The sequence below is a fragment of the Lynx canadensis genome, chromosome F1, assembly GCF_007474595.2.
Source record: "Lynx canadensis isolate LIC74 chromosome F1, mLynCan4.pri.v2, whole genome shotgun sequence".
Lineage (NCBI taxonomy): Eukaryota > Metazoa > Chordata > Mammalia > Carnivora > Felidae > Lynx > Lynx canadensis.
In genome coordinates this window covers 67,884,693-67,896,472 of record NC_044319.2, presented here as the reverse complement: position 1 = coordinate 67,896,472, position 11,780 = coordinate 67,884,693, and the positions used below count along the sequence as shown (strand labels likewise).

The following is an 11,780-nucleotide window of genomic DNA, read 5'->3' as shown; positions in this document are numbered from 1 at the left end:
ATGCTCGCGGCTCGTTTCTGCCCGGCCTGGGAGGCCTGTGCGCACTGCAGTACCACGGGGAGTTGTAAAACCCCGTGCCACCCGCCAGTCGCCAAGTCCTCGCCCCCAGGTCTGCGCGGCCCCCACAGGCGGCTATCAACCAAGCGGCCAAGCCGTCCCCACCCCCTGACCAGTGGCTGGGAAAAGTGGATCTGGCTGGTGTTGTCAGAGCCCCGGAGCCGGGGCGGGGCGGGGCGGGGCGGCGGCTCCCACGATCCCAAGGCCGTGCACCTGCCTCCTCCCCCCCCCCCCCCCCCCCCCCCACCACCACCCCGCGCCCCACCTGAGGGCTTGGGAACAAAGGTGCATTGTATAGGGCGCAATCGGCCTCATTATTTCGTTTTCGGGAATGGGGCCGCGCGGGCCCCCAGCCCAGAACGAAGGTGTGGGGCGGAAGGGGGCAAGCGCCAAGCCCGAGATGGGCACGAGCTCACCACTAAGGCCCTGTAAGGGGGAATGGGGGCGGGCGAAATCCCAGAAGGCGATCCGTCCCTTCCGACACTCGCGCTGTCCCTGGACCGGCATTAAAAAATGGGCAACATTCTCAGGTAGAGGCGGACGGGCTTTGGAGACCCTCGCCGGCCTCTTGGGGCCAGAGGGCGCGTGCTCCTATTTCAGTCCCCCCAAATTGCAATAAGGCCTCCTACCCGGTACTAACTTAGACATGAAAGGCGCGACCTCCCTAAAACGGACTCCCAGCAGCGGACCACGTCGCCCCTCCCGCCCCCTCGCGACGCGGCGCAGCCGGGGTCGGAGCGGGGTGAACCCGGCGTGCGCCTCGGCGCGCAGGGGGTTAACAGGAGTTGGCTCTGAGCGGAGAGGCGGGGGTGCGCCCCCATTGGTGGAAAGTTACCCGGGGGCGTGGCCCGCGAGTCTCCGCACCCCCCCCCCAGCCCCGCACCGCCCCCCCCCCCCCCACCTCCACTTTGTACCTTTCTCGCCGCGGCAGCGAAGCGGGCCGGGACCGGCCGGACCAGACCAGAGCGGACCCCGGGGGCGATGCGGCTGCTGCCCCTGCTGCGGACTGTCCTCTGGGCCGCGCTCCTCAGCTCCCCGCTGCGAGGGGGCTCCGGCCTCCGCCACGCCGTCTACTGGAACTCCAGTAACCCCAGGTAGCCGGGCCGAACCCGGGCGGCGGCGGGCCGGGCCTGCGCGCTCCCGGGCCGGGCGCGCGCCCCACTCTCGCTCCGTGCGCGGCGCCGCCTGCGCCCGGCCGCGCGCCGGGGCTCCTTTGTTTGAGCCGGCGGGGGAGGGGGAGGGGAGGGGCGAGGCGCGCCCCGGGCTCCCCCCGCCCGCACGTGTTGGGGGGCGGGCGGAGGACCCCGGCTCCGCAGGCGGATGGTGGGACCTGGGAGAGCGGGGAGCTGGGGGGGGGCCTCGGCCCGCGCTCCGAGCCCCGCCCCCTCGCTTCTGGCCTCTCTCCGGCCGATTCCCCCGCCCTCCTGCCCGAGAGCCGGGGCGCGCGGTCTGGAGAGGGAGGGAGGGGGCTCTACTCTCGTGAAAGAGCGTGGTTGAAGCTCCTGCTTGCTGGGCCTCCCCTCCGGCGCTCGCCGTCTCCTGATCTCATTCGCTGTCTCTGCTTTCATCTCCGTCACTATCCGCCCTTCTAATTCTGTCCAGTCCCGGCCCAGCCCTTCCAGCTGAATCACCTTCGGGCGAGTCGGTTGACCTCTCCAACCTCAGTTATCTCGTCTGTAAAATGGGCTCATAACACCTGGTACCCTGGGAAATCGGGCTGGCTGGCTGAGGTCACGTGTGCAAACGAGGTGCAGGCTGTGCAGATAAAAATCATTATTTCTTTCTCCCAAGCCTTTGAACCTCGGTATTTTCGAGTGTTTTCATCTTCTTCCCCAGCTCTCCGTGCCTCTCTCTGCTTTCTCCATCTGTTTGCCTTTCTGATACTTGAGACAATCTGTGACTGTGCATTTGCTCACTCACCGACAGGCGTTACACAGTGTGCGGTGTGCCAGGGCGTGTGCTAGGATGCTGGCTGTAGGGAGATAAGACCTCAGCTCTGGCCTCTTCCAGCCCCAAGACCCCCAGGGAGGGCAGCCTCCCATAGGTCATTACAATAGGAGCACCACGTGATAACAGCTATTGTCCTCCAGTTCCGAATCCCCCTCTCTGTTCCAGACCAGTGCCTCTGAATCACTTGAAGAACTTGTTAGAAACTCAGGTTCCTAGCCCCGAACCCTGAGGTTTCTGGCTCATTCATTCAATCTACGAATACTTACTGAGTGTTTGGGCAGGACACTTTTCCAGGCACTAGGGATGATCTGCAACAAATCCAACCAGGGCCCCGCCCGTGTTCTAGTTGGTCTGAGCTGAGCCCAGGAATCTGCATTTCTAATTAGGGCTCCAGAGGCAGGTGGTCCTTAGACCACCCATTGAGGGGTAGCGAGAGGCCTTTCGGGAGTCAGGCTGGACTGTGTGTATGGCAGGGAAGGGGGAAGGGGGTGACAGCCCTTCCCGCCTGTCCTGGCTCCCAGAGGCAGCTCCCAAGAGGTGAAGGGAGTCCTGAGTAGGCCAAAGATTTATCTGGAAGGGCTTCTGCTCCACGTCCAACATTTCCTTGTCCTGGAAAAACAAAAAGGAGGTACCCCCACCCACTCCCTCTTTCTTTTTTGTCCCGTGGCGTCTTTCCGGTGTCGGACCGGGGTCCGCACAGCAGTCTTTCTCTCTCTGTTGCTGTTGATGCGGACGCTGATCCGGGCCTCCCTCTCCGAGGCCATGACTGTGCTGCGTACCCCTCCCTCCGTGCCCAGCTGTGCAGCAGCCCCAGACCTGGCATTTGTCAAGTACAGGGTGCTGTGCCAGACGCTCTGCTGGGCACTGGGGCCACAGAGCTGGGCGGCAGCTCCAACTTGAAAACGTAGGGCGTGGTGAGTGGCCTTCTCGTGTGGGAGCCTCGTGCTAGTGGGCACTGCGGTCCCTTCACCTCTCGAGACCTGTAGTGGTTACGTCCCCCATTATCTCGACTGTCTCTCTAGAGTTGTCAGGCTGGGAAGCGCAGACCCTCCCGAGCCGCTCCCTCTCCAGTGGGTGGGGGAGAGGCTGGCGGGGGCCATGGGGAGGGGTCTCTCCGGGGCCCTTACGCCCCGGGTGCCCTGTGCCCTGCCCCTCCAGCCCACACCTGCCTTATGCCTGCAGGCTGCTCGGAGGAGACGCGGTGGTGGAGCTGGTCCTCAACGACTACCTAGACATCTTCTGCCCGCATTATGATGGGCCAGGGCCCCCGGACGGCCCCGAGACGTTTGCTTTATACATGGTGGACCGGCAGGGCTATGAGGCCTGCCAGGCCCAGGGCCCGGGCGCCTTCAAGCGCTGGGAGTGCGCCCTCCCTTTCGCTCCCTTTGGTCCCGTTCGATTCTCAGAGAAGATTCAGCGCTTTACACCCTTCTCCCTTGGCTTCGAGTTCTTGCCTGGAGAAACCTACTACTACATCTGTGAGTGAGGAAGGCACACTGATGGTGTCTGGGGCCGGGGTTGGGGGGGGAGGGGGGCGGCGGGTGGAGGTGCGCAGGCGGCCTGAGTCTAAGACTGAGTGGCGGGTCGCGTAGGGTGAGTCTACCAAGAGGAGGAGAAAGCAGGAGGAGCCGGGGAAGGGGACGTGATGGGGGCACAGGGAGTCTGGCACCAGGATGTGGCCCAAAGGTAAGGGCAGGCTTTCCAGGGACCTGGGAGAAGACGATCGGAAGGGTCTGAAGCAGGGTCTGAGGCGTGCGGGCTAGCCTGTGCTAACGCCTTCCTCCCGATTTCCCACCACGCAGCGGTACCGGCCCCGGAGAGTTCTGGCCGCTGCTTGAAGCTCCAGGTGTCTGTCTGCTGCAAGGAGAGCAGTAAGTAGGTTGGGGCAGGGCGGGCAGCCCTTCTGGGCCCTTGGGAGTGAGGGGAGTAGTGGGGAGAGTCTGGGAACATCACACCCTGAGGGGCCCGGGTGGGGCCTTTTGCTCTGTGGGAGCTTTCACTGTACCCCTTTTTAAAATTTTTTAACGTCTATTTTTGAGAAAGTGTCAGCGGGGGAGGGGCAGAGGATGCGGAGCGGGCTCTGTGCTGACAGCCGCGAGCCTGCCGTGGGGCTCGAACTCACAAACAGTGAGATCGTGACCAGAGCCAGATCGGAACCCTCCAGGCGCCCCCAACTGTACCCCTTTATGCCAGGCCAAGGGACGGCATCTCCAGGGCAATACCCTTCAAGCCCTGGGCTGAACTGGGACGAGAGGGAACAGCCTAGGGGGAGGGCAGGGAGGAGGCTGCTGGCAGGGAGAGCCCATCAGTGCCACCCCCCTGCAGAGTCGGAGTCGGCCCATCCCGTCGGAAGCCCTGGAGAGAGCGGCACCTCTGGGTGGCAAGGGGGAGGGGCTCCCAGCCCTCTCTGTCTCTTGCTGCTGCTGCTCCCAATTTTGCGTCTCCTGCGAACCCTCTGAGCCCAGCGGACCCCTCCTGCCACCCCAGGAGCGACAGCCCTCCCAAGACTCCCCGGAGGAGGGCCCCCAGCGTCAAGCCAGCCAGACCGATGGAAGAGTGATGGGGGCGGTCGGAGGGTCCGAGGTGACCTTCCAGGGGCTGGCCCCTTATCACAGGCTGAAGAGTTGCTGCAGGGAGCTGCACACCGCCCTGCCCCCCCCCCGCCCCTCCCCCGCCCCCGGAGCCCAGGCAGGACAAACACAGGGTCTCCCTCCCTCCGCCACGTTGATGTTCTTTGCCCATCCCCCCAGAAGGACTGGGATTTTGGTGGGATGGAATCCTTGAGCCTGTTGGGGGCCAAGACCGAAGACCCTGGGACAGGTGGACTGCCAGACCAGGGCAAAGAAGAGGCTGAGGCCTGTGCCCGGCACCCTGGGGGCCACTTCCCTGGGGCAGCATCCCCCCCCCCCCCGACCCTGGCGGGGGGTGCCACTCGCTTGTCTTCTGTGAAGACAGACTTGCCATGAGGCTGGACATCATGCCAGTTTGTATTTTTATAAGTGTCTGGACCAAACCCTCAATAAACCACCCCCCTTTTTGTTGCTCTGCCCCACCCACCGCCCTCCGGCTCCTTCCCCGACACCGGGGCTCCCTGCGGCCTCTGCTCTCAGCTTGGCTCTGCCTGACCTCAGTGCCAGCTGTGCCCTGGCCATCCGCTCCAGGCCGAGGGCACCCCTCTGGGCGATGTGGGGTGGGTGCCAGCAGCAGCTGTAGAGCCCGGCGCCCCCTCCCACCTCCCTAGCTGGCTTCCTGTGCGGGGAGGGGGCAGCTGCTCCTGACAGCCCACCTGCTCCAGGCACTGCCCGAGCCCGGGGAGCACCAAGCAGGGTGTCGGGGCAGAAGCAAGGGCTGCCAGAAAGACCGCACCCGCGTTTCAGAGCGCCTGGGTCCTGCGAGCTGGGCATCCTTCCCCCTCCCCACGGGCAGTCTGGGCGGTACCAGGCCTAGAACTGCGAAGGTGGGGTCAGATCAAAGCCTCCTTCCCCAGCGGCTTCTTTGTTCTTCGCTTTTATAAGGAGGAGGGGGTGGGGCCGAGGAGGGAGGGCCCCCTCTGCTCTCAGCCCCACGCCATCTCTCCCACCTCTGGCAGGCCAGGCTATGATCCCCCCCCCCCCCCCCCCCCGCCCAAACCCGACCAGAGCCCTCTTTCTGGACGTGTCCCGGGTGCAGCCAGGGGAAGGGGCGCCCGGTCCCCCGCGGCCGTTCCGCGCCCGCCCCGGTGCCCCGCAGCCCCCGCTGGCACCGTGCCGGCCCGCGTGGCACCGAGCCAGCGATCGATAGGTGGATGGTGCGCCGATTAGCTCGCCCGGTTGCGGCAGCGAGAGCCGGCGTGTGAGCGCGCGGGGGGCGGGAGCGCGGGGGGGGGGCGAAGTCTGACCTCGCAAACCCCCCCCCCCCCCACACCCAGGTCGGACCCGGGTCCGCCTCGCTGATCGCCCTGCTCTGCCTACGGGGTGGGGGGCGGCACCGCGGGCTCCAGTCGGACCCCGTCCCCCCTTCGAGGCCCCTCGCAGATCCCCCCCCCCCCCGCGCGCGCCGTCTGCCGGTGCCGGCGCGCACCCGTGTGTCCGCGCCCGCAGCCCAGACCGCGAGGGGCTGGGGGAGGACCCACGGCCCGGTCTTCTGGTCCCGGGTTCGAGCTGCGTCTCCACTGTCACGGGGGCGGGGGGAAGGGGTGTCCGTGCGTCGCCCTGGAAACCGAGGGCACCGCCGTCCCCCTCCTCCTCACCCCCGAGACGCCGTAGCGGGGCGAGCGGGGGCGACCGCTCAATAGCCCCTGCCTGCCCCTTGAGGACCGTGGGGGTCTCGCCCCGCTGCCAGCGGCCCCGACGGGGAGAAGGCGGGTGCGGGTGGCAGGTGGCCGCCCGGCTCCCCACGGGCGCCTGTGCGGACGCCTCGGCAGGCGGCCGGGCGTTTGTGAGACGGCCCCTTCCCCACACCTGGCCCTGCGCGGACAGCCGGCCCGGCCCCGGGGCGTGCCCCCGACAGCAAGGGCCCGGTCGGCTCCGGCTCCCGGGGCGGAGACGGGCTGAAGGTGCGGGGCCGCCTTCCGGGTCTGGGCCCGACCCACGAGAAGGCCTCGAGGCGCGTTCCGGGGCGCGGCTCCAGGAGGCTGGGCAGGCCCGTGAGTTTTGGGGCGTCACCGATCTCCCCTGAACGCAGAGGCGCTAGACGGCCCAGGGTGGGGCCCTCGATTCGCTGGGCCCGCCCTGGTCGCTCCCGAGCAGTTGGGGGACTCTGGTCCTCTTTGCGTCACGAAGAATCGCCAGAGCCTGGGAGGGAGACTCTGCGACCCGGGGGCCTGCCCCACGCTTTCCGGGGGCGCAGAAGCGAAATCCCCAAGTTTTGGGCTGTGTGACCCCTCTCTTTTTTTCTTCTCTTTCAGTGATTCCTTCCTTCCTCTACTTGTTCATTCATTCACCAAATCGTGGGCTCCCAGCGCCCTTCTTCCGGCAGGCCACTGCAGCTGGGGGCGTCGGGGGATTCCCAGCGGTGACGCAGTAGGAGAAGGGCACCCTGGCTTCCAAGTAGCCAATTGAATCCTGGGGCCTGGGGCATGAGGTCATCAGCGGTGATGCCCATTGGTTCAGGCCTGGACGTGGGGAGGGGGTCCCCATAGCAACCGACGGTGCGTCCGACCGTAACCCCGGAGAGTGGTCTTTGCCGGAGCTCCAGAGGCAGCTTGGGTGGTGTTTGGGTTGGGGGCGGGGTGGCGGGGTGGAGCCCAGACACCCCCCCCCCCCCAGGTCCCGCAGCCCTGGCCCAACCAAGCTGCTGTCGTTCTGGAGATCTTTTTCTCACTCAAAGTAATGGTCAGTGCCCCTCGCCCCGGGCAGGCAGATTGGGGGCTGGGGGAGTACGGGCGACGGCGTTGGGGTCGCGGGTGCAGAGCCGCCGCCGCTCGGAATGCTAATTCCGAGAACCTCCTGTTCTGCATCTCGTCTGCACCTCATTTGCATTCTCTTCATTTAAGGTCAAATTGAGCAGACAGCCCCACATCCCAGCCCTGTCGTGCGTCTGTATCCCGACTTTATCCCTCAGCAGCTCCGTAATCTCTCTCTTTCTCCAGTTCCTCACCCCACCCCTCTCCCAGCCGGCGGTGTCCCCTCGGGTGCGAGGGGGCGCAGCCTAGCAAGAGCGGAAAGAGAAGTCCGCCTCTCCCCCTGGACGTCTGCTGACAGATGGGGAGGGCTGGTCCCTACCGCCTAGCGACTAAACTGACAAAGCAAATGGTGGGGGAGGTGCCCGGGGCTGGGCGGGGGTCTCGGGGCCAAGTCACCCACACGCCCAGCAGGGTGCTGGGACTAGGGCCGCCTGCTTGCAGCCAGGGGCGGGCCTGCCCACCTGTCTGGTGCCAGGACAGCTTCCTGCCTCCAATTAAACGCTAATGAGGTGTCATTAACCCTTAGCTTGCCTGCCAGCCCTCAGGTGGAGTTTAGATTCGTGGTCTCACCCCGAACCGAGGGGCGGAGAGGAGGCCCTTTGAGGAAGCCTGGAGGCAGTGGGGCCAGGGGGCGGGGGGAGGGCCAGAAGTCCGGGCCAGAGGCATGCGCAGCGGGCACTGCTTATGCTGTGTGCTGCTGGGGACTCCACACACGGCCGGCCCAGTGGCTGGGTGCATTTCTTCCCCGTGCATCGACTCGGCAATGACTTGCGAATCCCCTTCCCTACTCTACTAACTAAACACCAGGCTGCACGCTGCGTGCTGGGGGTAGGCACTTGCACAAGACGAGATCCCTTCCCTGAAGGATTCTTCAGATTACTCCGGAAGACACATTGTCCAACAAATAATTATAATGCCAACTGCAAATGCCACTACAGAGCCACGAATGAAGTGCTGCGGGAAAGTGGGCTCTCAGAGAAGACTTGGGCTTTGAAGGGCAAAGTTTAAGCGGGGAGGGGATGTGGAGAACCCAGTGTGCCTGTGTGTGTGTGTGTGTGTGTGTGTGGGTGGGTGGGTCCGAGTGGGTCCGTTCTCAGCCTGTGCCCTCCTGGGGCTCATGTTTGCGTCTGTACGTAGGTGTGAGAGTGTGTAAGTGTGCTGTCTGGACCTCTCTGTGTCTGGAATCCCTGCTCCTGAACACACACTGTGGTTTTATTACAGATCAATGTTTGCTGCGAAGCTCTCGTGCAGATTAGCCCGAACCTGCCCAGCCCAGGGGAGGGGAAGCAGGGAACCGACGTTGGCTCTTTGGGAAGGGGTGGGCAGACACCGTCTTCACACTTGGGGGCCCAGACGCTTGGCTCCCCAGTTGGCGGCGGGCTGGCCAAGGGAGGCCAAGGGCTGGGGCCCCGGCTATGGTGGGGTGTGCCCAAGCTGTAGTGCCCTCTGTCCCCAGCTCCCCAGGGGAGACACAGAGGCTGCAACCACCACTCCCCATGAGACCTCAGGCCCCCTCCCCCAACCTGTTCTGTCTGTGGAGGAGAGGCCAGCTCAGACCTGCCTGCTGGCTCTCTCCTGCAGGGAGCGGATGTTTTCCAGGGGACTCCAGAGGGCTGGGAATGCTGGAGCCTACCAGGAGGCCTGCTACCCCACCCTGCCCCTCTGAGGTGCTCTGCAGCCTGGGTTCCCCCCACCCACCCTGGGGCACCACTTTCCCAGCTCTTGCCCAGGCACAGCCATCCTCACCAGGGATGCCCCCGACCACCAGGCAGAAGGTGGGGGCTAGAGTTCGGACAATGAGGCCCGGGGTCGTGGGGCAGGGGGCACTGTGAGGCCGCTCAGAGACTCCACCCCAACTCTGTCTCCTTGCAGCCACCTGCTAGAAAGGTAATTTTGGTGGCAGGAAAGAGAATAGAGTCTGGATCTAGGGAAGGTTTTAGGGGTTAAGAGGCTTTGCGGCCTGAGAAGGTCAAGGACCCCTCCTTCTATACTGCCAAGGATGGGGACTTTCCATTTTTTGGCTGAAACCTCCCCTCCCCCGGATTCCATCTAATTGTTTCCTGCCCCCCCCCCCCCCGTCCAGTCCCCAAGCCCTGGGCCAGCTCTGCCACTGTGACAGCTTTGAGAGAAGCTTGGAGAGCAGGAGAACAAACGGAAAAGGGAGTCTGGGGCTAGTCTCTCATGGGCAGACCTCAGGAGAGAATGCCTTAATACGAATGGTGATGAGTGGTGAGGGGCACCCGGCTGCCTGTGTCAGTGGAGGTGGAGCCTATGACTCTTGATCTCTGGGTTATGAGTTCGAGCCCCATGTTGGATGTGCAGATTACTTAAAACATTTTAGGGGCACCTGGGTGGCTCAGTCGGTTGGGTGTCCAACTCTTGATTTTGGCTCAGGTCATGATCTCACGGTTCTTGACGTGGAGCCCCACGTCGGGCTCTGTGCTGACAGCACGGAGACCGCGTGGGATTCTCTCTCTCCCTCTCTCCCTGCCCCTCCTCCACTTGCTGGCACGCGCATGCTCTCTAATAAATACATAAACAAATTTAAAAATATTGAAAATAAAATATTCTTAAAAATAAATGAATACAAATGACAGCCATGAGGACCCCACGAGTCAAGCACCTCATAGGGCTTCAACACTGTGCTGAGTGCTTCCCAGACGTGGGTCCTAATTCCCATGAGAACCAGCTCCTTGAGAAAGGGCATTATTCTGCCTGCCTTACAGATGAAGACGCGGTCCCAGAGAAGTTAGGTAACTAGAGTCGCCACTGAGCTGTAGAACTGGAATTCAAACCCAAGCCCATCCTGTTTGTTTGGTTGTTTTTTAAAGCTTTGGTGGGGTGGGGGGTGCCTGGGTGGCTCAGTCAGTTGAGCATCCGACTTCGGTTCAGGTCATGACATCAGCTTGTGGGTTCGAGCCCCATGTCAGGCTCTCTGCCAACAGTGTGGATCCCGCTTGGGATTCTCTGCCACCCTCACTCCTCCCCCGCCGCCTCTCTTTCTCTGTCTCAAAAATAAATAAACATTAAAAAAACAAAACAAAACAAAACAAAGGTGTTATTTTTAAGCGATCTCTTCCCCCAACATGGGACTTGAGCCTCAAACACTGAGATCAAGAGTCAGGCTGCACTGAGGGAGCCAGCAGACGCCCTGTTCACTGCTAGGCCACGGCACCTCAGCTTTTCTCGAGGCACACTCGGGATTCACCCACACCCTCGTGTACCGCCCCAGAGCCTCCCCCCCCCCCACCATGCAGCTTGCCGGGTTCATTACAGGGGCCCGGGGTGCGGCTAGAGTCGGAGGTCATTACACCCCACCAGCCCTCCAAGCCCTGTACTCTCATGTCTCATGTCCCGGACCTCGCCGCAGCGCCCCCTGTTGCCGTGTCCCCTGCCCGCAGGCGTGCGTGGGGGCTCCGCGTCCGCGCAGGACATTGGGCACCGCGTAGCCAGGCGACACACATACTTGGAAAAGTAGGAAGGAAGGTACCTTCAGCGCCCTCCTCAGGGGCACCAGCTTCCCGTGTTAGGACCACGCCCGCAGCCCGCACTGGGCACACGCACGGGCCCTGGGCAAGGTGCGGAACCCGTGAATATTTCATGTCTGGAGCCGCCGGCTGCCTCCCCCGCGCACACGCGTGCCCAGTCCTCCCTCTCACAGGCTCCTTGTTTATTTGTTTAATGAATTATTTATCTATGCCCCCCCTTCCCTGCTGGTCTCCCCCTCCCCCAGCCCCTAGCCTCCATGATTTATTGAACACAGCTCAGCTCTGTGGTTGCCACCCTGCGTCCTGGGAGCCGCCTTGGGCCACACACCACCTGAGTACTCCCTCTGCCCCCGACCTGTTCTGCTCCCGGCTTCCCTGGTCCCAGGAGCGGGGGCAGGAGTGAGGCACCGCATTCAGAGAGCTCCCCGGGGCCTGAATCCAGTGTCCCTGGAGAGAACACGGGGGCCATAGGTGTACCAGCAAGACTCAGGGGCCCAGGGAGATTCAGGCTGAGCCTGGAGGTGAGGAGAAGGGGGGCTGAGGCCCTAGGGGGAGGACCAGCCCCGTGGAGGGAACCCCAGCCCCAGAGAGGTCCCTGCCCTACAGCCAAGTGCCCATCAGGGCCCAGGCCTTTGACACCAGTGTTTCAAGCTATAGCTTGTGACCCTTTGGGGTGGCGAAATCAAGAATAAATTTGAGGGGTCTCAACCAGGCCTTTATTTTCTTTAAAAAAGATTTAAAATTAGAACAGGAGACAAATACCAGAGTGCATCCTCTGCAGTAAGGCTAAGTATTGTCTCATGAAACGTACTGTTCCAGTTATATGTGAATGTGTGTGCGTGTGCTTGTGTGTGTGTGTGTGTGCTGTATTGTAAAATCTACATCTTACTGTGGGTCACCGT

The 11,780-nt window shown here is 63.2% G+C and overlaps 1 protein-coding gene across 1 annotated transcript; it reads left to right on the top strand.

Annotated features, from left to right (window-relative positions):
* The first annotated feature begins 1,002 nt into the window (after positions 1-1,002).
* EFNA4 (ephrin A4) lies at positions 1,003-5,059 on the top strand. The gene is made up of 4 exons (XM_030303350.1): positions 1,003-1,151; positions 3,190-3,485; positions 3,810-3,878; positions 4,333-5,059. Exons 1-4 carry the CDS (start codon positions 1,039-1,041, stop codon positions 4,464-4,466), a joined length of 612 nt encoding a protein of 203 aa, XP_030159210.1. The 5' UTR covers positions 1,003-1,038; the 3' UTR covers positions 4,467-5,059.
* Positions 5,060-11,780: the final 6,721 nt, after the last annotated feature.

Excerpts from the sequence above, each read along its gene's own strand:
- EFNA4 (XM_030303350.1), top strand. The coding sequence starts at position 1,039 with ATGCGGCTGCTGCCCCTGCTGCGGACTGTCCTCTGGGCCGCGCTCCTC. Across the intron at positions 1,152-3,189 it reads TGGAACTCCAGTAACCCCAG|GCTGCTCGGAGGAGACGCGG; the intron begins GTAGCCGGGCCG and ends TTATGCCTGCAG. Across the intron at positions 3,879-4,332 it reads TGTCTGCTGCAAGGAGAGCA|AGTCGGAGTCGGCCCATCCC; the intron begins GTAAGTAGGTTG and ends ACCCCCCTGCAG.